We start from the raw sequence: 27385 nt of genomic DNA, 5'->3' as shown, positions 1-27385 counted from the left end.
TATTTTTGTTAAAAGTGAGCATTGAATAAATGATTCATCTGTGAAATTTTATCACTTATATCATCTGCACATGTTTATAGATTACATGCACAAAACAAGGCACTTATATCCATTTCAAGCTACCAGCTACAGCGCGCGAATGAAAATCATCCTAAACTCAACATACCTGTCAGTTAATTATCATATCACTCGTATATCAGATAGGAGACACTGCACTTAAGTTCCATTTCTGGTTGAAATTTAGTGGCTTACTTAATTTAATGCAAAAATGAAATTCATCTACATTTAAAATTCATCATCTTGTATTACTGTGTAAATCTGGCTTTGCACGGCTCCATGAATTTCTTTGACCTTTTATTTCTATCTTTGTCTATTCTGATACAGAATGCAATTGCACTTAGTAAACGCTCAGCCACCCTACATAACGAAGGAAATCAGTGAATGGAGACTGCGATGGGGTAAAATAAATAGCTTGTAAGAATGCGAGGAATCAGACTGTAATGGGGGGAAACAGGAAGATCAAGTTCGAGGAAAAGAGGGCGCACTTTATTTATAACTGTGTATATTTATGTAAAGTAAATCAAGAGGGGAGGTGAACGGAAAGTAAGAGAAAGAAAGAGGAAAGGAGGGAGATGAACGGTGGCTGCTCCGCCAGATTTAATTAATGACCCGCCGAGTTTGATCTGCCGCTACAAAGCCAAACCACCACCGTCATTGCCATCGCCCACCATGTCCGCATGGAAAAGAGTAGACGCGTTATTTCCGTCCACCATAGTCCGCGAAACGTTGGCCGGGTTCATTTCAACTCTTGTCTTGTTGTTTGCCATCACCGCTGCTCTCTTATCCTCTTTTTAGGATTTTATTGGGCGAGGGCGTCCACCCGTCTCGGCCTTACCAGCAAACTACAGGAGACAAATGGCCGCAAAAAACTGACGAAGCTTGGACTTGCCCGGCAAAGATCTGTTTCTGGAATCTCACTTCTAACTCTGCTCGGAAGAGGGCAAGAAAATTTTCTAAGAACGAAGAATGACATTTTTTCAAAGTGAGGTTCTTACGAATGATCATTTTTGCTACATCTGCATGTCAAAATTACTCTCTTTGGGATAAATTTGAAGTGAAGTCTCGTTCAGCATTAACCAAATTTCGAGTCTAAATTTGTCCGGTCTAGTTTAACTTGACCGAAAAAAGTTTTTCTTTCTTAAAATGGAATAATGATTATCTGTAATTTTATTTTCGTTTTCTGCTTAAACTTAACCGCATTTTAGGTTAAGTTTGACTATTTAGAACTAATTTTTATCCTAAATTCGGTTAATTTAAAACCCTGACAGGAACAGAAGACCCAATCGGTAAATTGTTTTTTAAAATTAATAAAGTATTGAAGAAGTGGGGTCAGTGGCCTCATGCTGACTGCTAAAAATAATAAATAGTTTTGCGTAAAAAATTGATTACCGTATTAAGATGTAATTATATTTTACGCGAAGCTACAATTATATGCAATTTAATACTTCTGAAGACAAATGGTACTATAGATGAAGCTGAAGAAAGAAAGGCGTCATGATGGATCTTGTTATTAGTTGTCAGCTGACCACCCGGTTATTTCGAACTTGACCGACATCTATACATCATGAATCTACCCTAAGTAATGTTGCCTGATGATTTAATCGTGACAATAAATAGGCCAAGTGTCTGCGAGACTTCTCCACTTCTATTTCTGCCAATTTCAAAAATAAATTTTCTAACACAATTCATGTTCCAAAAGATTGAGTGTCTATCAATCAATCATTCTAATCATTCTTACAAGCACAAGTTTAATAAGATCTTTTAAGACTTCCTGCTTTTATGACTTTATTTCAATTTTGATACTTAGAGAAAAATACTGAAAATTAATTTTAGATTGACTGTGAGAGACTGTCGCCAATTGTTGATTAATAATCGATCTTGAGCTTTTTTGGCTGCATCGCTGTCGGTCAGAGTTTCAGAGAATAACAATAATAATTCGCAGAATGTTAATATTAATCTCGTGTCCAGGATCCAAGTACGCCTGTAGCATATCGTAACATTAATGGCGTGGGTGGTGGAAGATATTGTTAGAACTTGGGGCTGTCTTACGCATCTGAGGGGGAGCCCCTTGCTAATGGGGTTTTAATGACGGCCAGCTGTCCGTCCGTCACACACTTTTAGAAAACTATTTCGTACTGCCGTATCACCATCTTGATACGATCTCTTTAGCTACGCAGATTTTTTGTAAACAAGCCCTTCCCGATTAGAGTCTACTGTCTACAAATTACAAGTTGAGCTCGTTAATTCCTCTGTTTGATTAGAATCACTCTCCGGTCTTAAGACTGTTTTATCTAGATTCGAAAATCCACAACCTTCGTCACGATCGCAAATGTGCACCCCATGAATTAAGTCCCAATGTTGGACTCGGTGAAGTTGAACATCGCAAAGTTCACGGATTTAGAATATAAGGACAGTCAGTCTTGAAAAGATCAGAGACATTCAAAAGATTGTAGTAAGGATATGACAGAATATTCTAGCACATTTAAACCCGCATGGAAAATTATCTGTGAACTGTTCGAAGCCATGATATACCATCCTGACCGCCAATGTGGTGCTGTCAATCCGGCCTATGATACTCATTAGAAGTGGAACGTGTAGAAGTCAATCGATTTCACGTTATAAATTACTTCAAAGACTGGCTAGATAATAAGGAACAAAATAATTATTTCTAGAGTTTATTTTTTATTTATTATACCGAAAAGATGGACTATAGACAATGTCCTAACTAGACGCGAGTATGTCCCATCAATTTTTTACACGGGAATTTTCAACAATTTACAGAGAATTTTAGAAATAAAGAATGTTCCAGAAAATGTTATACCACTCTTGATAATAGGTGCAGCACTATGCTAATTTCTGGGCCATGGCTTTTTTTTATTTTTATATTTCCGAATCATGGAAGTCCATGGTCCGGAAAATCTGGACGATGGGTTTGACATGGTCAATTGCATGATAGCGCCGCTCGTGCTTGATAATTCTGGACCTACAGAAAATTTGAAAATTTTCAAAAACACTGCAATATTTAATTCCAGGTCGATCTATAGAACATTACAAAATCCATAATATTCTAGATATTTACAAAGAATTCTAGAACGTTCCAGAATCCGCAGCGAATTTTCAAAAAAGAAAAGCATTCAAGGGTGATCTCGAATCGAACATCTCGGAATATCCTACTGGTTCGTAGCAAGGAAATTGCAGAATATTCTAGAAAATTCCGGGACATACTGGGATTGGGTCATGCCAACCCCCTGGCAAGTCACATTGGCGACAAATCGCAATTGCGGAATCTCTCATTACAAGAAATGTAGAGTCCACAAAAAATTAGAAAAATTGCCGTGACTTACCTTGGATGCAATTAACTGTCAATATGACTTGCAGCACCTTTGCCAATTTTTGCCGGACTTAAAAGATTTTCCGAATGAGAGATGCCGTAGCGTGACTTGCCACGATTGTGACTTGTTGGGGATGGTATGCTCCGGACTCGAAATTCTGAAAATGTTCAGTATCATTCTAAAATATCCTAGATTTCATAACTGTCCAGAGTTTTCCAAAAGTTTATATATTTAAAAAAATATAGATTATTCAACTTAAGAGCATTCTAAAATATGCAGAACATGACAGTAGAAAACTCTAGAAGAATCTGAAATATTATGGATTTTTCAGTTCTATAAAAGTTAAGCGTTTCAAAAACTCTGAGCTATTCCAAAAAATTACAAAATATTAAAGAGCATTCCACAAGAGCTCATGTTCTTCAAGAATATTGGAGACCATTATACACCGAACTCTCGCCTTCAGTCCAGTGTCAGGGGTTACTTTAAATTGCTTTGGACTGAATTTGGGGGGATCGACACATAAGCAGTCAGGACCGCCTGTACCGTTTTCAATTGGAATGCATGATATTTTATTTCTGCTCTGAGAAACTGCGTGCGCTAGCAGCTCTAGGAAGGCCGAAAACGGGGAGACTTGAAGCAAAAGTTCGGTTTATTCCAGAATATTGTACAAAATAACGGAGCTCTCTAGAAAACTACAGAATAATGTTTAAATTTCGTAAAATTTTGCAAAATAAGAATATTCAAAATAATTTCGAAACTTTCTATAAAATTCCGAAATGTTTCAGAGTATTTCACAAGAGTCTAATTTTCTTTAAGAACATCTTAGAGAATGTAGATAATTATTGTACTTCAGAAAATTCGAGATCATTCGAAAATCTAAACCGTTGCAGAAATCTATAAAGGACAAATGTGTGCAAAAAAATTCTTTCAGTACGCTACATCAAAATGTTGAAAAAGGTTGAAAAAGATTGTACTCTTTAATTAAAATAACCATTGTTTTCCAATCTGGTGGTTTGATGAGTTGTCAAGACCCTCCATCACGAGTCTTGCTTGTACACCGAAGAAGTAAATAAACAGCCTGGTAGCACTACCACTATATAACATGGTATCTATTTATGAACGCCAAACTACATTGGAGACAGAAAGAGAGATAGAGAGTAAGAGAGAGAGAGGGAAGATAGAGAGAGAGAGGGGGGTTGGTTGGAAAAGAGAAGGAAAAGGGGGAAAAGACAGAGCTGTGGAACTCGGCTTGACACCAGTGGGCAAACATTCATATTTTTTTAATTTCAGATCTGCCCTACCTCTATACCATCTTCATCTTCTTCATTCCATCGGACCATAACTTATTCAAACTCGTTCTCGCGCGGAAAACCAGAGTTAACACTTGGAGATTTCAAATAAATTAGACGTAAATTTCACAGCCTCAATGCCGGCTGGTAACCTCGTGTCATCGGCAACACGTTGACATCAGTTGAGCACCAGTGTGTTCAAGTAGAATGAAACACGTGTATACTTGACGCAACTGATTTACTAGAAGTTTTACGGTAGTGCACCCTGGGAGTAATTTACTTTTATAGCACTCTATCATAGTCACACCTTAGGCTACGTGTGTGATTGTTGAATTTATAACGCTCCATTCTACGAATTAGACAATCCATTTGGAAAGGACGTGCATTAGAATGTCGAATGAGAAAAGAGCTTGGCCATTCCTGGCTTACTTACAAATACACGCATTGACATACATTGAATCATTGAATACAATCTTTTAGAGTTTAGAAACAAATTAAGAAAAAATAAAATTTCACAAAGATTAAAGTTCAAGTGTGTTTATCATTTTTAGGGCCATAATTTGAAAACGATTCAAGAAGTTTCAAAATTTACCGCATTTTAAAAAGTTTTCAATATTTTTGCACTATACCTTTCAAATCATTCAAATTTTGTATATTCAAAGTTTAAATTTAGAGCGTCTTATTAAACTGAAGCTATATTCAAAATTCAAAGCCATCAAACTTCAAAACCTTACACTTCACAAGTATCCACAAATCACAGAGAATTTTTAATCATAAATTGCAAATCACGTTAACATTCGCTTTCCAAATTTAAAAAAGTACTTTTTAAGTTTCGCTAAAATAAAAATAAAACAGAAAAATTCATAAAACTTTTATTTTTTGAGAACTGCAACATATTGGCAAGCAAGAGATTATGTCGGCCAGCTTTAAATGTACATTTGCACTGCGGAAAATAGGCAGCAGTCCCAACTACTTGGGATTGCAAAGAATGTAAAGTATAACGCTACTTCTTTATTGGTCAGCATAACTATTTTTCATGTTGGTGTTACTTCATGTTCATTGAGTACAGGAATTTGTGATAAGAACAATAATTTGAAAAACTTGATCGTTTTCGAGCAAAAAATTAAGAAAGAAACTCCCGCCCCCTCCAGAAAATGTGCAAAAAAATCTATGGGGCTGGAGGTGAAAAATCTAAAAAAAAAATTTTTCTTAAGAACTTTTAAACTGATTGTTATGTAAAATAATATATATCATGAGTTTCAATACAACAATGTTATAAGAAAATAACGGATTTGTTTCCAACAAATATGAGTACAAGGAAATGTTCAAAACTTGTTTGAACTTTTTTTTATAGGATGCATTTAAGACACTATCATTTTTGTGAACTTCATGCTTAGGAAGATAATTGTGTATATAATAATAGTTGAAAATATGTTTTGACCCATTATTTGTTTTAAAAGAATCCGTAACTTTACTTAACGTATTCATAATATATTTTTTTCTTCATATAAATAGGGTAAGTCAGAAAAATAATGAATTTTACACCCCTAACTCTGTACAACATCTCGTGGGGGTGGCTGCACCATACTGGTTAGTCACAGAAATAATTTAAGTTCCCCATTACTTTTTGCTAATTTCTTGCGGACTACACATTTTTGACGAATGAGAGATCCCGTAAATATGACTTGCCGTAATGCGATTCACCGCAACGTGACTTGCTGGAGGTTGGAGGTTGGCATGATCCGGAACCCGAGGTTCAGACTATTTTTTTTTTTTAATTAGGAAATTAGTAAGATTGGATTTTTTGTGTTTCGGTTTTATGAAATGTTATCGTATAGTACTTACCTTACTAGCCTTTTTCATTGAAACTTAAAACGGTTTAGTTCTGAACTTTCACATAATTTTATTCGAACTACTTGATTATTAAATTGTTACCATTAAATAAAAATGTTTTCCTTAAATTTAACTTCCTAAAGTTGGAAGTATTCTTGCATTCTTTCATCGGCAGGTGCATAGTAAAAATTGATTTTAAATATAATTTTTTACAATAAATTACATTACGAGTGCTTATTAAACAAAATCAGTACACACTGCACATTTTATTCCCCTTTCAACATTATCGGGAAATATAAATGTCAGTTTAAAGTCGAAGCTTGAGGTTTCCTTGGATTACAGGTATTAGCATACGTGACAATCGATGCATAAATACGTGCATGTAAACGCATAATCGATAAGCAGGTCTTAAATGGCGGCTCGCTTGTTCGCCGTTTAACAATACATCAAGGTGTTGCTTAAAAGATAACTTTGTATTTTCTTTACTCTTTTTTTAAATCCAGATTCCTATTTCATCCTTCAATTTTTCTAATTTAGTCTCTTTTAAAATTAGCAATTCTATATGAACATTAAACTTGGAGGACAAATATTAGAATCTTTTAAAGTTTAATCTTTGAAGTCATGTCAAAATATGTGGGCTCCTTATACAAATATTGTTTTTTTTTTTAAGTATCAGACATGAAAAATGTTTTAAAATTGTCAGTTTTAATATTAAATCAGAATTCGATACAATGTTGGATATACATCTTTATCAGTTTTGTAAATCCGTTGTAGGGACACAAAAGGATTTTGCGCTCCTTTGGTTGTATGCGGTGAGAAGGGGGATAATATACATCGATTTGAATTAATCAACCGTATAATACGTCTGGCATTATGGCGTTCTTGTCGTTTTAGGACCCCCTTCTGTGCTCTATGGGGCCTCTGGTAGTTTGTCATGCAGACACCCACGAGCCGCAAACCCCGTGCTGGAGGACCATGGGCGTAGGAACTATTGTGTTCAAAAGTACCCATTCTTCACGATTTTCACCTGCTTTTACCTTTAAATGATTAATGAAGACTTGGAACTCTTGACATTAAATTCTTCTAAAGAGCTTAGAAACTCAGGAAATTAAAACTTAGAAAATGATAAAAGAATTAGATCTTAAAACTGAATTTAAAACATTCCAAGAAACTCGGTAATTATCATTGAGCAATTTAAAAATTTCTCCAATTCATGTATGCACTAGCATGTCTCCACTATAATTGAAAGCCTTATGCAACATGCATATCATACTAATATTGTAGAGGGTCTTTAAGTTACTCTGTAAATGATAATTGCTATACACATATATATAATATGCATAATTGCTCATAGAACTTTGAAATCAACTCTATAGTCAATTTCTCGAATCCCTCTTCTAATACCGAATTTAATTTATCAATAATATTTCATACTCGTGGGAAAATGTTCCTTGAATTTAGCAGCGATTACAGTCAGTTTCACAGTCTGCCTTTTCTTATCGACTCTAATATCGATGTCAATGGTTGAATTACGCCTGGGATTGCAACAATGTAGGCATAAACCTAGAATATGGATACATGAATGCCTTTCTAAACACCTTCCATGAACACGATTACACGATCGTGTCCTTGTTTTGGATCGTTAACTTTTTTTCGCTTCTATCGCTAGAAATACTGATTAGGCGATATCGTGGTCGAAGTTGGCTCCATTGGACTTGGAGGATGTCTGATCGTAATATGACCTCCTCATGATAATTAGAAGATTTAGAGACGCTGCATTGAGCCTGGAGCGCTTAGAACGATGATTTAGAGGCAGAAGAGAGCTTATACTCGTACATATGGTGATGTGGATAGCAGAGGTATATCTGCAGTTTGTTATATGTTGGTCGCTTTACTATGAGTCGTGGGCACCACTATGCCGAGAAAACTATAAACCATAAACTATAAAAACAATCGAATAGAGTCGGTTATAAATCTTCTACGTGTATATCTCCTTCAGAGCCTAGGACAAGCTGTGGTGGTAAACGTTAGACTCCAGTAACTTTAGCTATTGTCGTGTCTCTTTTGTGTATAAAATCCCGGTCAAACATCTTCATGAGAACCTGTCTTCAGGCTGCTACCGATTTTAACAATCGCTGGGTAACTCGCAAGAAACGTGTTAACATAGTCACATAGTGCATTGTTGTTCAGTGTTGGGTACTTGGGTGTAATAAATAGTTAAAAGTGTTGCATAGGTCTTAGGGTAAAGACATCCGTAGTGAGCCACTTAAGGCGAGAATCATGTTGAAATCTATGTAAAAAGTGATTGTCAAGTTGGAAAAAGATGAAATTCATTTATCTTTATTCTAGACAATTAAGAGTTTATCCGTCACTTATTATAATAATAATTGTAATTCCATGCTGGACAGAAATATATTTTTTTTTTCATTTTTGAAGTGAAACAAAAATTTCAGAATTAAACATTTCAAACTGAAATTTGTTTAATTTAACTAAAACCGAACAATTTCAAATTATTTCATTTGAAGTGCTTAGAACTACACAATATGAAAATGGTATAATTAAAAATGCATGGCTTTCAATCAGTGGCGGAACTACATTCGTGTAGGCCCCACCGCAGAAATGTTCAGGAGGCCGTTTTTATAATGTATTAAAAATTATATTTTTTTATACAATTTATGTCATAAGTTATACATAATTCTGTCTTAAAAATTAGTATTGAACCGTTAAAAAAATGATCTGCATGTTGCTATATTGCAATTCATCTTGCTTTCATTTTGACAAACTTATTAACAACAATTTCGATGTACAATTATTTTGCATCATCAAGTTCGATTGTCAGTAGAGATAGATTTAAGAATCGAATTTGATGCATTCTATTCCATGAATAGGATTTTATCATGTTTAATTTGCTGAAAGTCCTTTCGCAAGTTGCTACACTGTAACATACTGAGTTAGATAAATTCTTAAGGGATTACTTCTGAAAAATAGCTTTCCATGAAGCTGTATTTAATGAGCAAAGTGCGGAAAACATATTTTACTGTTGACGTCTCATTGAACCCGTTATTATATAAAAATGGGGTGAAGTTGATGACTTGCAAGGGAAATTCTTTTGTGAAATCCTCATGATATCGAATCTGTAACTTATCTGTAAACTATATGTATTCACAATCTCTAATTAGACCTTAGACACCTTAAATTCTTCACTAATATCAAAATGCTTTTTATGCTTTGGTTTCCGTTTTTCTACAAAGTCTGGTTCAATACCCCATTTTTGAGATATTTGTGTATCTTCTTCCTTACAATTTTCATACTCAAGTCTGTACTTTTTTAAATGTTTCCTTGCAGTGTTTGAGATTTTAAGTTCACGACTTAAATCAATATTTCCTACTTGAAGTAATTTAGATGAAACATTTACTTCGTTCAGTATATTGGAAAGCATTGTGCACATAATTATAAATGCAAACTTCACCGCATTTTTTTCTAATTGTAGCTGCTTGTAGCTGCAGTAATCCATAAGATTGCGTTTTTTCATTTGCCGAGAACATTTCGGAATATTTCAGATATGTAAAAAAAGAATTTAGATACTTTAAAATAAATTTGTTTATTTGGGAAGAGATGACATAATTCTAGGAAAAATTGAAACCAGTTTAGAAGATTGTTAGGACCGTTCAAACCTTGGAAAAAATTTAAATATTTAATAAATTTTCAGAAATCTTTAAAAGTAATCAAATGTTTTTTATCTATTTTAAGATTAAAAAATTCGGAAATATCTTTTAAACTAACTTAAATTAGTCCTAAAATTGTCTTCAAATCTTTAAGATTTGTTTCTGGCCATTTTGTAAATCTCATGTGATGTTTTAAAATCGTTTTAAGTATCCTCTTAAAATTGAAAACTGTTTTAAAAAATTGTTAAAAAATCTGAATTAAACATAATATGGAATGATTTCAAGTAGGAAATTTTGTTTAAAAAAGTCGTGTCAATGTTGAGACAATTTTTATTCGTAAGCAATCCATGCTTAATTTAATAGAAATGTGAAAGGAAAACAAATATTTTCTAAACATTGCCATAAAGCTTTTAGCAGAATTTACTACTCATCATAATAATAGAATATTAAGTTTAATTCTTGAAAGATCAATTTTCTAAAGTTTTTCTTTTAGCGCTATAGACTAGTTCAAATCCTTCATAGCTTTACATATTATTTATTACTACGTTTTAATAATATCTGGAAAAAGATGTGACACCTCCCACCAATTATTCAACACTGGTATATATTCCACTCTCACATGTTCGACCTACGGGGGACGGTGGCACGTTTAAACATAAAAAACCCAAAGGTTTTTTAGACTAGACTATAGGCTACACCCAGCAAATCGGAGGATCTCTGAAAGTGAATCCTGGCGTCTTCCTTCATTTCAATAATTATGAGTAAATGACGGGTGGCAACATCCGGACTAACTATTGTTCTGAATAAGGGTGTCGTCAGATGAATGTAGGTGTCTGAATTGAGTTGGAGACAGGGAAATGGAAGGAGAGGAAAATGCATACAGACATGACAGGTGGATAGACCTCCCTTTCTTTATTCAGATAAAAAAGGGAAGAGTCCTTTACAATATATTTCTGTATTTATAAAGCTTCGATACGACGTGATCATTTTACGGATGATAAATAATAGAAAACTAACGTCGAGTCACTGGTGTCTATCTCGATGAATATTGGTTGAGGATATGTGCTGATTAAATCAATAGGGAAAAACATGGGGTCGTCGGTACGCCCTGTATTATTGTTGGCACGAACAGGTAAGAGTGTCACCCTGCGCAAACAAGTGGGCGCGGTTCGAACCTCCCTGAAAGCTCGAGAAAATCATAATCGACATTTGAACACCCCTTTTGAGAAAATGCCTTCTATTTGCCTTTAGAACATTTAAATATAAAAAGCAGATGTGTCAATTTCGGCCATTTTTACTCAAGCAAATAATCTTCGAAACAAGAAAACTAAAAACAGGGTGTATGAGAATCACTATGGTTTTCATCTCCCTAATTATTTGCAACTGTTTTGCATCGCCAATTATTTGCCTTGTTCATATAAGTACCTAATTTTCATTGTATAATTTATCAATGAGATAAAGGTATAATTTGTATAAAATGAACTAACAAAGGACATAAATTTGTCATCTTCCTCCATGACCTATCATTAGAAACACAGGTTAAATTGCCGCACTGTGCAAACAAGAGGGAGTGGTCCGATCTTCAACGAAAAAAAGAAATCGCGCATTTCTAGACAGTGGCGTAGCCAACATTTTGTCGTAACGAAGAAGCAAAATTTCAAGAGTTTAAAAAAGTTCACATTGTTTTATTTCGTTTTTCTTTCCAACTTCAATATGGAATATCTGATGTATGATTTTGATCACCTAAAATTGTACAATTTCGAACGATAGTCTTTCAAAATAGACAATGGGCAATCAAAATCCATTAAACATTACCATTTGCAGTTATAAAATTGAAAAATGACGAACATTAAATCTGCCCTACAACGGAAAAACATAGTTAAGCGAAATTTTTTCAACAATTGGGTTTTTTATATCAGTGGAATAGTTAGAGTAAGCTGCGTCTTGCTATCATGGCTGAAATTATAATTTTTATTTATTTATAATGAAAAATAAATATTAAAAATTTTGAATATTAAGCAAATTGATCAAATGCTACATGAAATACAAGAGAAGAATATAAGTAAAGTACTTTGCGAATCTTTTGTCAGGCACAAGTGGCCGAGCACGGCATGCCATGCATGGCGTTTGCGGATTTCTCTTGTTGTATCGAGGACCAAACGATCGATAACTTTACAGGGAAACATTCCGCAAGAGACTTTACGTACTTCTTAGCTGGGATTTGATTCAAGGAAAATCCGCAAGTACATTTTTTAAGAGAAATTGTTTAAATAGTCCATTTTTTGCGTGCTTAATTAGAAAAAGCACATGCGTTTTGCCAAAAAGGGGTACTTGTATTAATGAAAATGTATTTCTATATTAAAGTTCTTAGCGCAAATGGTTTTTCCTGAATATCTCCGTTCAACTCAGAGAGCACTTATATAACTTTTTAGTTTGAACAACGGAAATTGGAACTGGGAATTTTAATTATTTGAAATTTCAAATATAAGAGATTTAAATGAGATTATAATCAAATTTAAAAGCCTATTTAACGTCCAATAATCATGTTAAAGTGCATAATTCTTGAAAACAAATCTAGAATCCAGAGACCAAATTTGGACAATCACCATACAATTTTCCTATTGAAATTTGGAAAAGATTAAAATTTTTGTAAAAAAGAAAAGTAAAAAATTCTATTTTTTTGACAAAAATAAAAAGTAAGAAAGAAAAATGAGAAGGCAACCAACCAAATTCTATTCCTTCTCTTCTTTATTTCTTCCGTCTTTTTTTCTTTTTATTATTATAAAATCGCAATAAAAAATATTGAAAAAATAACCACCAACGTTTCGGCACTTATACAGCACCCTTATCAACGCATGAAAATTTCGATCAGGCAGGAACAGCAACGAAACCACGATGCTCTCTCCCTGACTCACTTGATTCTTAGGTGTCAGGGAGAGAGCATCATGGTTTCTTTGCTGTTCGGCATGCTCGAATTTTTCTCGCATTGCTAAGGGTGCTGTATGAGTGCCGAAACGTTGGTGAATATTGTTTACTAATGTTTTTTCATTGTGATTTGATAATAAGAAAATAAAAAAGACTAAATAAATAAAAGAGGGAAGGGGATTTGGTTGGTCACCATCTCATTTTTCCCGCTTTTTTTCCAAAAATGTAATTGTTTTCTTTTCATTTTTAGAAATTTTTTTTTAATTGCAATATAAGCGTTTTATGGTGGTTGTCCAAATTTGTTCCTTGGTTTCTTCGTTTTGTTTTCAGGAATTTTGAAAATTATTTGAAATTTAAGCATTCAAGACAGTACAATTTTAATTTGGAACTATACAAATATTCACAATTTTAAATTAGTTTCGAACTTTAAACTTACATTCTGTAAAGTTTAAAATTTTTTTAGAAATCGGATATTTGTAATATCTATAGGATTTAGAAATTTTCGAAATGAAATATTTAAAATGCGAAAAAATATAAAAATTACGTCACAACTATTCCAAAATGAAAATGTTAAAAATTTAAACATTGCGAATTTGGGTACTTTAAAATTGTAATTTTCCACAATATACAATAGAAACGTGAAATTTAGATTTCTTCAGTTTTTAAGTCTTGAAATATTCTTTGATATATTAAACTAAACGCACGCGTTTTTATTATGCTATAGGCTAATACTGTGGAAAGCAAACGGAAACGTGACTTTGATTTGGTTAAGCTTAACAAATGATAGAAGTGGTTTCGAGCGCGGACCACCCTCAAGAATCGGTTAAATTTAGAAGTATTCATTTTTTTCCCACGTCTCCTACTTTATCATTCGGTTGCAATCGCTTGTTCCTTAAACCTCTTGGAATCCATCATGCTGTAAATGAATTTCACACGTTATTTGAAACGATTACGTCGAGCTTGAAGTTCGGTAGCTGATTATGTCGCTTATTTTTTACTTTTAGAGCTTATCTTTAAAAGCTGCATTTATATAAAGAGCTTGTAGAAAATGTAGAACAAAATTATTATTTTATTAATGTAAATTAAAACTGTCTGGAACGAAAATGTCTAAGGACTTACTTAGGTCATAATGAAACTTTATGGCTGAAAATTAAAAATAGTTTAAAAATTATTATATAATTTATATATTTATATAGTCTTCAATATAAGGAAGCATAGTCGAAGGGGTTGAGCGGAAATGCTTGATTACTGGTATTAATGGGCGATAAATGATGATAAATATGCGGGCGAAGCATAAAAGGCAGGATTTTAAAAGAGGAAAATGGCCGTTGATGACAGGACACATTAACCGTCTTATCGGGCTTTGAGCGAACAGTCTCACGATGTAATTTCTGCACTATAACACAGGAACTTCCATATCGACCAACCTTAGATAGCTCAATTATTGTGCGACCGTGAGAATACAACTTTCAGTTTTACAACTTCAAACTCTGCATTCATATTTTAACTATCACTTCTAAATCCAGAGAAAGTTGGCTGTTCGGAAAGCATAAGGCGCCAACCCTTATTCGGACAATTTTTCAAGAGAACGGAAAAACTGTATCGTTAGTTATTTTCATGTAATATTTTGCTAGCGTTAACAGTACTGAAAGAAAATAGTATAATCCACAACATATCAAGGTTTCAGAGCAATATTTGTAATATTTCTCCAACTGTGGGTTCTCAAAGTTTCCCGGGGGCTATCCCAAAGGTATTCGGCGAACATAAATGCTAACGCTCAAGTCACGCCTACATTCACGCTGCACTTAACATACGATTGAAACTTTTTCTCATTTTTCTATGCGAAAACCTGACTTTGGGAAATGATTTTTTTAAACTGCTTCGAAAACTCTCTGTAATGATACCCTTAGTGCAATTCGTAGATATTTTAAATAATTATTTATGTGCAAACGAAAAAAAAACAAGGAGTACTTACGCACGTTACTTGTTGACAAACAGCTTGTTCTTGTATGTAGTTTTCAATTGAAAATAAGTACAAAAATGTGTTTCTAGTATCGTAGTACATCTTGAGACAGTCCGTTGAGGGACTTTGTTATTTTATTAAAAATATTAAACTTGAATTATTTCACTTTCTGAAAAAGCAGGACACGTAGGATAGATGCGATAATACAAAAAGGCAAAAAAGTGAATTTTGAGAATTTGGTGGGATAGCCCCTTATGGTTCCCGACAAGAGACAAAACTAAATACAACTGGAATGTAAGAGCATGGGTCTAAATAATTGTAATCTGGAATATTGATACGGTTATTAAATAAAAATACAGTAACAACCGTTATCGCGAAATTTTTACGGGAGGTTAATTTGTGACTGTAACACGAGAAATGAAAACTTCATCGATTACAAGGTGAACTGTTTCTCTTTGTTAGTCTATTTGGAAAAACAACATAATTACGAGATACCTTGTTAATAATATATTGCGTTATGAAATTTACACGGCGAATAACTTATTTCCGCTAAACAAAGTTACTCTGTCGTTTTATGTCCATACGTACAGAACGATGTGCTGCAATAAAATACTTATGACATCCGTAGCATAATAATAATAATAATAATAATAATAATAATAATAATAATAATAATAATAATAATAATGCATTTTGATAACGGCTATCTCAAATTATAAGCCAGTCGCCATTTTCCTAATTAATGTTTAATGCCTGTGTGTTCTCCTGCCTTAATGTACCCTCCTTCCACACAATTATACTTCAGCGTTGATATCGCCTATCGAGCGACCTATAAATTTTCTAAAATGGCCGTCCACCTGTCCGTCGACTTGTTACCTAGCTTAATCGTCAAAAAGTGTCTGGTGCATCTTTATCGTTTTTTTTCTTACTCGCTTCTTTCAAAGATATATCATTGATTATATTGCTAAGTTTTTTTCCTGTAAAATATGTTTTTTTCTCTGTCAAATTTTTATCTTTTTAACGAAGCTTCTGCCGAAATATATAATATAAATTTTATTTTTCATTATTCAGTCGCACCAAGAAGAAGACCCGGATTTGTCAGACCCTGATCTACAAGATGAAGAAAGTGGAGAGGAACTTCCACAACAGCCCCTTCAAGGAAACAATCACACATCACCGGAAAATAATTCCGTCCCAATTAGCACACCGACTCCAATATCGCATTTAAACAACCTCATGAGTTCACACCATCCCAGCTTTCTCGCAAAGTTAAAAATGGAGGTAAATAGTTGTTTTATTTTATTCGAAATTTTTTATGCAAATAACTTGAATTTCATTTTGTGAAAAAATGAACATTTCAACTGCAACTACTATTTTCTAACTAAAATCTCTGAATTTTTTAATTTGTTTAAAATTATTATTATGTTCTGTGTGGTAAAAGTCAATGGAAAATCCTATTCTTTAATTGTCATTCGATGTCTTGGAATTATGAAATGTCAAATGCGTTCTCTGTGAAATTTTTTTAAGTTTCTAATGGCAATGACTGAGTTTTAACTGTTCAGTTTGCAACAGCTAAAAATTTTAAATAATGCAGTTCGGAAAACCAGGTCCTAAAATTGTTTACTTTTAAAGAAGGAGGTTGGGTTTTGACAACTTAACAATTTGGATATACTTATGCATAATTAGAACATTGCAATTGTAAACCTTAAAAATAAAGTGGTTCAATTTTAAATGAAGAAAATAACAATGAATTAATTTTTGATTAACAAAACTCTTATAAATTTTTAGTATAGTAGATTTGTCCAAACTACCACTTGCTATTTATACATTAAATAATCATTTTTCAAGTTTTTACAATTAAAAGGTAACATTTTCGCTTATTCTGAAGTTAATTGAGTTTAAAATGTTCGATTCGAATATCTGTGATTTATAATGAAACACTTTTGGATTTGTCATTCTTCATAGAAAGATTTTTGAAAGCCTCAAATTTAAAACAGTTTGGTTTTGAAACTTTGAATTTGAAAATTTTGGTTTTAAAGTATTTAAATGTTTAATTATTTAACCCAGAATATTAGAAATTTAATATTGTTCTGTTTTTGATGCATATTCCTGAAAGTTTTCAATTCTAATGACAACTAAGTTCCAATTTAAAATTGCTCAATTTTTTAGATTTACAATATTGAAAGCTTCGTTCAGTTATAAATTTAAATTAAATTATTCAATTTTTAACTTCTAAGGCTCCGAATTCGAATTACCTTAATAGTGAAATTTATTAAAATTAGAAAGACTTCCAATTTTACTTTGAATTATTTACTTTACAGTTTAGTTTTGAAATTTGAATACTTCAAATAAATGTTTTAGCTCATCAAGCACGAATTTGTTCAGTAATAAGAACCAGGAAAAAGTTATTGTAAATCTAAAAAAACGGTACATTTTTTGCCATATTTTAGACATAATCTTGAGTTCATGTAACTGATCAATTTTTTAACTTATATTTTCAAAGAATAGAATTTAATAGTATATTTGTCAGTTCTCACAACTTACAACTTTCAAAACTCACGTTCAACAGAAATTACAACAATTTCACTTCTGAATTTCCATTCACTTAAAATAACTAACGAACTGATAGATTTGAGTCCTCGTAAACTCGCTGAACTGAGCAATAGATATTTTTAAGGGGCTTTCTCCCCGTTTCTCGCATCGTAACAAAGCCCCTAAATCTAGCCTCGAGTTCCAACATAAACTGCGAAGAAACTCGCACACCTGTGCGCGACAGCAGTAAATCATTTTCTTAAGAAACAGAGAGCTTAATCGATAGAATTTGTCGTCTGTCATCGAGCCTGTAATGTTACAATGACGCTTATATGCTTGTTTCACCTTGTACGATCCTGTGAGAAATTTTAGCGATGATTATTTTGACTCGTTGAACATTTAGGGTTAACTAGAGGAACGTAAAGAGTATTTTTAACGACGACTATTAAAGAGAAAGAGTTGCAACCGTAGGTCGACAGTTTTCGGGGTCAACAGACATTGCTGTGAGATTTAAATGCTGCTGTGTCAGGTACGATTGTTTTACCCAGGGAGGCGTTAATTTACTTCCTTCTTCTTACTGCGAAAATTTATACTGGAGACTGAGCTCGGTTTTTCATTTAGGCATTTGATTAATGTTTCAACTTTAGAAACTTTACTTGAATATTTTCATTCATTGTAATGACTTATACTCTAATCACTTTTGTAAATCCAAAAACGATTAAATTATTATTTTTTTTTCAGAGTGACTTGGAGGCACTGAATAACAAAAACGGCTTGGAGGCATTACAAGCAGCTATCGGAAGCGGTAACTTTGGTCTTCCATTCTCGTTTCCGCCACCGTCAGCATTTTTACCTCCACATCATCATAGTCAAAATAGTCATTCTCAACCTGGCGGTGGAGGAACCGGTGACGGGGGTGGTGGTGGTATCGGCAATGCTATGACGTCATCTGCCAGTTCACACTCCAGCGAATCGTCACAGGGTAGCGCCAGAAACGGCATCGAGACTCGTGAACGAGAGAGTAGCAACCATTCGCAAAGTAATGCGCAAGGAAACTCACATCAACAACAAACCAGCTGGAGCTTCGAGGAGCAGTTCAAACAGGTGCGTCAGGCAAGTAACTTACTCTACACCTTTACCAAATGCCCACGGCTGAAATTCCTTTATCTTTTAATACTCAACTCAATATGCTTTGACATTCCTTCTTATCATCTCAACTTGGTAACTGATCAGCTTTTGATCATTTCTTTTTATCTAGCCTATGCTCATCAATGTTTGGAATTCAATCTAAAAACGAATCCTAGGATTGTTAGAACGAAGATCGTGTCGAGGGCGTCAGTTTGTGGCCCTCGTGACCGATGCTATAAAAGCTTTATAATTAGGACCAAATGTGTCGGGGTTTAATTAATGCAACGACTGCGAAGCTAATTATTATTTTTACACCGACGCGAGATAATTACCGCGCACGGGCCGACCTTCTTAATGTCGGATGGTGAACTGAGGGTGATGCGAAAGAAGAGAGATAGGGTGGCAGTCATATAGAATCAGCCATTCGGATACGCGGCAGCCATCGCAGCCTTGTTAACGCTTTTTGCCATCAGTAGTTCGCACATGCGCGTTGCGTATTCGGCCACTGGTCCGATGAACTGACCGTCGGACGTTTTTGGTTTTTGCAAAGAGGGTGTGGTGTTGGATTACCATTTAGATTGTTTGCGCGTACCGCCACACCGACATTAAAGCCTCAAGCTTTGTGTCGCACACCGAAGGTTAGGCATCATTAATGAACGACCTGAATCTCTCGCCGTGGCTCAAGATAAAAATTTACCACCGAAGATAAATTGCTCCACACGGAATTGTTTTGTTCTTAAACTGTTTGTAGGGTGATGTACATTGTAATTGATCTATTATAATAAACTATCTTTTCCTAGTTAGAACAGGAGCATAAGTGCAATTCATGCTTCACGTGGAACTGTTCCTTTCTCAAAGGCTTGTGTGCTGATGATGTGCATTGTAATTGGTTTATTCAAATCATCGGTTTGGGCTATTTGGAATAGGAGTCTTTAGTGCAATAATTTCTCCCTTTGAAGTTTGCTCCTTTCTTTAACTCTTGTTTGTAGATGTTGTACACTGTAATTAATCAATTAATGAGGTATCAACTATTTTGACTAGTAAGAATAATAGATCAATAACTGTTCCCTTTAGAATTGTTTGTTTCTTAAATTGTCTATAGATGATATACATTGTAATTAATCTATCTGCTTTGAGGGAATTTAAGTATCCACGAAAGGTCAACTTCGTAGTTTTAAAGGTTGCAAACGAAATGGGCAGTTTGGTTTCACCGGGAGTCTACAAACCAATTTCGCAGGAAAGTTTTTTCTGTTGAGACCATAATCGATTATGGTCTTCAGAACAAACGCTCCATATGCGTCGATCTGGAAGATGGTCGTTTGACGCGTGTACTCCTGGTATGCAAAAGATGGTAACGTTAAAATGAGAGAAACAAGGAGAGGAATGAAAATGGAAAGCTCCACCTACTCAAGAGCAAGGTACTCGCGTCTCGGATCGCATCCATCATTCTGTGGGGGCGTATTTGCAGGGTCTTTAATCTTTCTCCTTGGTGGTATAGTTTCCATTGCTCCCTTAAACCCCTCTTTATTTGTATTTTTTCTGATCTCCCTGTATCTTAACCTCGTTCGCACGATCGAGGATTTAACGTAGTCGGTAATAAATAATCTTGCTCGATTAGCGTTCCAAATAAGGATCATTAGGATCCAAAGTAACTCTCCAAACAAAGATCAGTGTCGTTTTAGTTTTCAAAATGATCCTCATAATGATGGACTCTGAGAATAAAGTGGAAACTGTTTTATGTAGTTCTTACGGAAAACTGAAAGTTTTAAGTAAATTGGCTACTTAAGATTTTTTCGAGAACAAATTGAACGTAACTACTCTAGAATTAACAGTTTTAACAACGGTATCCTAGACTTGTAGTCTTCCTTCCTTGAGAAGCGAGGTACACATTTAATTTGTTTTGTCGTGGAAGTTGAAGGGCTCGTCGAGATCGAAGTATACTCAAATCTATAAAATGCAAGTTTGAGTTTCAGCATGGTTCCGGATGAATCATTTCGATTGGCATTCACGAATTAGCATGCCCGAGATTCAAATCGCAGCAGTCTAGACGCTGAGACTATGGTAAGTCGAAGATAAAAGTACCTCCGACAGGTTTATAGTCAGTTGGTTATTGTCTTGAAATAGGGTACTGGGGTCCCGGGACTGCCTTGGGCTGACCAGAAGGCAGACATCCCCGAATATAAAAGTGTTTCGAGCAAAACCAAGCCAGCTTGGCGTATCTCTTCACTGTACCAACAAAGTAATGTACCCATACAAGCAAGCGAGCTGCCCTCTTCGTGCTGGGCCCGGCTACCATGGCAGTAATACTGTAGAACTATACTTTGCAGCCATTGTGAAATAACTCGTAAACCTGCAAATTGCCGGCTATTTCGTTCCCATACGTGTGTACGGCGACCTTTTACACCGGGCTCGATATATTCGCTGTATATGTATACGAGCTTCCTCAAGAGGGGTTTGCTTATAGATAGAGGATGCAGGAAAGAAATTGACACCTTTCATCTTTGAGAAAAAGTCACTTGGTGACAGAGGTCCATTTGCGAAGCTTTCATTCCTTTTCAATCATCATCACTACACTTGTATCTCGTTATCTACGTTCGTTGATTGTTTAAATTGCAAGAATTGCTCAGTTTTTAAGACATTGCTTGGATTTATGTTGGTCAGTAGTTTTTCCAGAACCCTCTACAATGTTGGTTCGAACGAGTTACACTTTTGCGAGCGTGTAAGTCAGGGTTTATGGACCTACACGATGTGTATATGCGAGCCTATAAACCCTTGCTGATCCACACTACCGGCTTTCAGTGTGAGTAGTCGGATCACCGTCGGGTTATCATTGTGATTATGCAAATGCATTATCATTATGCAAATGCTCGGTGGTGAACCTAAAAGCCGGAATACGAGTCAGTTATACAGCATCGAGGTTGGTGTGGATTTGTGGAAGGATGTGGTGGGGTGTTGGTTTGTTTGTGGTTGGATGGGTTCTCACGTGGGTGGGTGGTTCTTTGTAATTTTAGCGGGATGACTTTTTTCTTCGCCAAGCTGTAAAGATTACCAGATATACGCCATTGTTCTTTTCACCGTGGATTCGACGTCGATATGGCGAAACGCTTTGGAAGCCAGATATACTTGCTCAATCATAATGGCAGCAGATTGTTTATATTGTCTTAAGGAATGGATGATAACTATCGTACTCATTTCGAAAATAGGGAAACGCACAATTTGTGATATAATCTGGGCAGTAGGATCGTTTTTCTTCCTGGAGAAATTGAAAGTTAAAAGCCTTTTTGTAGTGCGCAAAATTCGATTCAGAAATAAAAGGCAATTATTAATTAACCTCAGCCTAGTTTTTCAACGACTTACTTTTTGTGTTTTTTGAACATTAATCGCTTTGGGTTGATCATTTACACCGATGGGAAGTTTATCAGCACTAAAAATTAATTTTCATTTCATTCGTAAGGTGTAACAGAAAGATAACGTCGGCAAAAGAAATAAATGAATGCGTGAGTCTTATTCTGGACGTCCTTATTTGTAATGCAGTCAGCAATAAAGCGCACCACTCGTTACGATCGAGAAGAAGATACGGTTGCCCGCAAAAGTGCATCAATGAAAATAATGTATATGTGAATTCACTCAATATATATATATATATATATATATATATATATATAGGAATCTATAGGAAGTATTAACTTTTCAAGGGGACTGTCGGGTCAGTACTACCTTAAAGTGTCAAAAGTTAAAAAGATGGTCAATGCTATTGATTTGAAAATATGTTTTTAAATTTAAAGCTCCATGAAAAGCTGCGAACATGAAATGTTTAATTGCTTGGAAAGCTTTTGAATGGAACGGTCGAGAAATTAGTTGCTCTGTCTGATGAGTTTTTATCTCTAGTAGGAGGATTTCTTTTCCTTTAAATTACAGATAATTACAAAGAAGGATACCTTTGAATTAAAAGTCAAAAGTGAAAAACTAGGGAAATGATTCTCCACCCGGATGATTATGCATTCTGCCTTTTATGACTCAAAACGATTGCTATAAAATTATAAATATAGAGTTGCAGCTGCGATGAAGTTAATTGAATCAGTGAGACTTATACCACGGAAGATCTCAGAACCGCGACCAGTTTTCTTTTCTCACAAAATTCTTTTCTCACTTTAATTCTATTGGTAAGTTTCGCAAGACAACAGGTGCGTACTGCGAGACTGGTGGATTTCTGATGTTTGCCCAATAATTGGATAAGGCCGTAAATGTAGCCATTAGTAATTATCTAGCTATCTACGTCTCCTGCCTGCTCGTTAGAAACCATTACAAGCTCGTCTTTCGTTGGTGTTATACTGGCAACCCTTCCTAGGCAGCTCGTGCCTTTAGAATTGCCTTGCTTGCTTCGATACCATTTTCCCTTGCTGTTAAGTTCCAAGCAATCGGCAAGCACCCGGCAATAAAAAGCTCGTACGGGTTTATCCTCGCTCCTTTTGTTATGAGGCACGAGCTTGTTTCCAACTAGTCGAAGAAATCAGTGCAATATTATCCAGAAAATAAAAGGAAATAAGACTTTGCTACGGAGGAATTATTACCCTTTTTGCATTCGCCCAGGATTTACCTCCATCATATTCCTGCTCCAGGATCCGTTGATATAGAGTGAGTTACGATCAGAATTTAATCGCGGAGGATAAAAAACACGAATAAGAACATCTCTGAACGATTACTGCATCTGATATTTTTCTTCTTAAGAATTCCAGGCCTCGGATTCTACGAGTTTTTTCGACCTTAAAAGAAACATGCGACTGATTGACTTTTTACTATTTTCTTCACTATACAGTTCACTAGTTTCAATTTGTGTGAAGATTTAAACTTTGAAAATTGTATGTGTCGGAATTTAGAACTTAAAAAATGGTAGAATTCTCATTTTAAACCGTTAATTTAGTCTCAACAGTTGTGTAATGGCAAGCCTTAATAGTTGAATATTTTTAAGTCCAACAGCTTCCAAATAAAATATTTCAGCATAAAAAATAAATTATTTCAATATGGTTGAGTAATACTACTTTTAAATAAATAAGTTTCATAACAAATTTCATCAAATGGTAACTAAATTGAAAAACATCTTATAATTTATGTTTATATTATTAACAAAATCTAACAAGATAATTTTATGGAATTTCTTTACAATAATTTTATACCCCATTTTGTGTATTCCGTACAACTTCAATTTGTTATTCTATGACTTATCTTCAAAGTTGATTTCGTGTGAGCAAATACATTTTGAAAATTTTTAGGATTTTTTGTTTGAAGGAATAAAATTTAACTTTCTGAATATTGTTTACTATTGTATGTACTTTGCTGCATGCCTAACGTTTGATTAACTTTTCTTCGCTAACAAACAAAAAATATTACAAATTTTACTTCCTAATTCGAACCTTGTACTTCATAGTGTGTACTTCTAAAGAATTCTTATTAGTATTTCAACTTTTTTGGTAAATGGAACTTTTTTTAAACCTGCTAATCGATCCGAGGTCTATACATTTTATCGTTATACGTTTTGTAAATAGTATTAGTCTGTACTTTGAAGCGTAAATAGAAGAACCCAAAATTTTTTGAAGGGGTGGGTCATGAATATACATATGTACAAATGGAAGGATGTCAAAAAGGGAGAAATGAGCGAAAGGGTAGAAGACATTACAGCTCATAGCTAGCATGGCGTGTACCTGAAAATTAGTTCTCCTTTGCGATTCACGCGATAAGTTTACTATAGAGTCATAAACCGTGGGTTAGATGGAAGTAAAAGCTCAGCAAGGGACTTTTTTCTTCTCTCTCATATAAGTCGTCACATCCGGTCGAGAATAGTTGTTCCTGTAATGATTATTACAAAAATGTCATACTCTAACGAGCTGCTTTGCTCCTCCACTGTAACAAAGTGTACTACTCCACAATTATTGTCTCTCTTGTCCAGTGAACACTCCTTAAAAATGGGTATTGTCTTTGGCAAGAAGTATTGTTAGCGCTCGTTGGAAGCAGTCAGAAGTAGAGATTCACATTTGGATTAAGCTGCGAGTGTAAATAGCGTGTTTTACTTCTTGGTTTTGGTTACAAAATGAAGAAATCGATGTTTTGGAAAATGGTAGTTTGGATTCATAAAATCAGACAAGAAACTTTTCCTAAACGATTCAAATAAATCTACAATTCAAAGTAGTCAAAAATTAGAATTTCATAGTATTATCCAGGCTTTACAAAGAATAAGATCCTGTAGAAAAGCAATTGAAATTCGAGAAGAATGTTTAACCGTTGACCTCTAATTCTGATCTCTAATATGAAAAAGAATGCGTGACCTGTCTTCTGAATAGGACATTTTCAGTGTCAAGGGCTCCATTGAACTTGAAGAAAAATCGGCGAGTTAATAGCAAGAGATAGAAGCTTGAAATAGATGAGGACATCTTGAGTGATAGATACCTACATTACCGTCCACGTATGGTTCACGTCACGGAAAATCGTTTTACAAAGGATGATCGGAGATAATCCACCATTGTTGGTGGGACTTTTGTGCTCGCTATGGAATACGAGAGCGTGAATGCAGATACAGCCCTGCCAGCATTTGTCTCATTCGCGCGATTCCTCGTGTGTGATTGTCACTTGGTTGGAAAAAGAATAAGGTTAAAAATTCTGGAAGGGGAAAGGTGGTTGAGGACGAATATTACACGGTTTATGAGTCATGAGGACATATGTGTAAGTGTAACGTACACAAATGAGTGAATAAATATCGGTGAATGAATATGGGCGACACTTGCACCCACATCATTCATTGAAATTCAAATGACATCCGAGGCGTCTCGTTGCCCCGTGGACCAGTCTAGAGTCAGTGATAATTTTTCTTGTGTTAGTTGCACATATATAGGTGAATATTTATAAAGGTGCATAGGATATAGATACACTACAAATGTATTATATCGGTCGGTAGTCAAACACGTGACCAGAAATATACCAAGCTTGCTTTTACGCGCACGCTTTATAATACGCTCAGCGAGATATTCATTATAATAGCGGACACAACTCGTATATAATGCGCCTTTGATATGCTAACCGGGGTCAAAATCTCTCAGTCGATGGTGGAAGAGATTCGTATTATTTCGAAGCGAGCCTGGATGGAGACATCTTTTGGATTCCGGAGAGCAAAAATGAAGTTGTTATTGGACTTTATTAGCTAACGTCTAACGACTGAGCTGCCAACTGCGAAATAAATCAAGTGTCGCTCAAATTTATCGGCTTCCAGGAGTGGGTGACACCGGTCTTTGTAACGAGCTCTTCAATGTTGCGAGGACCATTCGAAGGAAGACGCATCTGGTAGCTGAATTTAGCGTTAAGTAAGCCCAAGATGAGTGATTCGTGTCAGTTCTACAAGGAGATACTGAATAAGCAGTAAAATAATGCTTTATAGAATTAAGACCGTTTGTTTTGTACATACTGCTACAAAATTCTAGAGTTAAAAATGATTCACACGTAAATTTTGGCAATATTTAACTCAAGAAAAGTGTGCTAACCAATTTTGCAATCTAAAGTTAACCAAGCCTAATACCATCTTAATCAAAAGGTATTCAATAGAGTTGTACCGTATTTTGTAAGGATAACAACGAGCTGAAAAACATGAAATATTAAATAACTTTTGGCAAATAAACATTTTTCCAAAGTTAAGATTCAGTTTGTTGTAAGTTTGATTGCAAATCAGTCAACCTATTGTTTTTTATTTTATAGTTTATTACAGAATTAAATACTTTTGAGGATGAGTGTACAATATGAACGTTCTTAATCCTTTTGCAACGGGCTGTGTACAAATGCCTAAGGTCAACATTCTATAATTCAAAATTGCGGACCCAAGATTGCGAAAGTAGAAATATTTAAAAAATTAAGAAGACACTATATTGTCATGAAAAATGATACGTTCAGAATACAGATCAATTTCAACAGATTTTTGAGGTCTACGAATTTGAAATTAGTCTAAAAATTCATAATTTGAAAAAACGCGAACTCGCATCATGGCGGTTATTAAGATGTTCAAAAAAATGATAAAGGCACGCTATATTATCATGAAAAAGTGTGATTCACCTGAGATTAATTATCCGAAAGGTTTAAACATTTTTAATTTTAGTGTTATTTTTGACGATAAAATAAAAAACTACACGTCCCATCGCGAAAGTAATCAATTAAATATAATTTAATAACATAAACAAAATTATTTTGATATATGACCATAATATGATGGAAAATTTACTCCAAATACGCATGTAAGGTATCTCTTTCAACTTGATAGCAGCGCCATCTGACACGCGCATTATTGTGTATCTAAAAGTTATTAGAGGAATGTTAATGAAAAAGAGCGGTAAATATCAATTCATTCCAATCAGAAATATTATACTGGGGTCTGAAATTAGTTATTTACTATAAGATTTCTTGTTAAAATTGAATTCAAATTCAAATTTCTTCCCGATAGTTCCAAATTGGTGTCGCTGTCATAGCTACCCAACAGGCATATTGTCATTCTCGTGTCTTCATATGGGGCATTATTCCTCAACTGCCCAACTCAAAAAGTCATGTTTTTCGATTGTCTCTAAATTCTGGGAATATGTTCGCCTACCCAACAGTAGTTAATCCACAAACTTATAGACCAGGATTACC

General features: G+C 34.7%; 1 protein-coding gene across 2 annotated transcripts in view; it reads left to right on the top strand.

Annotated features, from left to right (window-relative positions):
• LOC117176098 (protein dead ringer-like) overlaps positions 1 to 27385 on the top strand; it is a 171512-nt gene that overhangs the window by 66932 nt on the left and 77195 nt on the right. The window contains exons 2-3 of one of the 2 annotated variants that reach the window (XM_033366133.1): positions 16139 to 16348; positions 18341 to 18703. In XM_033366133.1, coding sequence (XP_033222024.1) covers positions 16139 to 16348; positions 18341 to 18703 — 573 coding nt within the window. Of the gene's footprint in view, positions 1 to 16138; positions 16349 to 18340; positions 18713 to 27385 lie in introns of both variants that reach the window. The other variant, XM_033366132.1, reaches the window with a different exon arrangement.

Source organism: Belonocnema kinseyi, chromosome 7 (genome assembly GCF_010883055.1).
Source record: "Belonocnema kinseyi isolate 2016_QV_RU_SX_M_011 chromosome 7, B_treatae_v1, whole genome shotgun sequence".
In the NCBI taxonomy this organism is placed as follows: Eukaryota; Metazoa; Arthropoda; class Insecta; order Hymenoptera; family Cynipidae; genus Belonocnema; species Belonocnema kinseyi.
The sequence above is the reverse complement of the archived record's forward strand: the minus strand, read 5'-3'. Positions and strand labels throughout refer to the sequence as shown.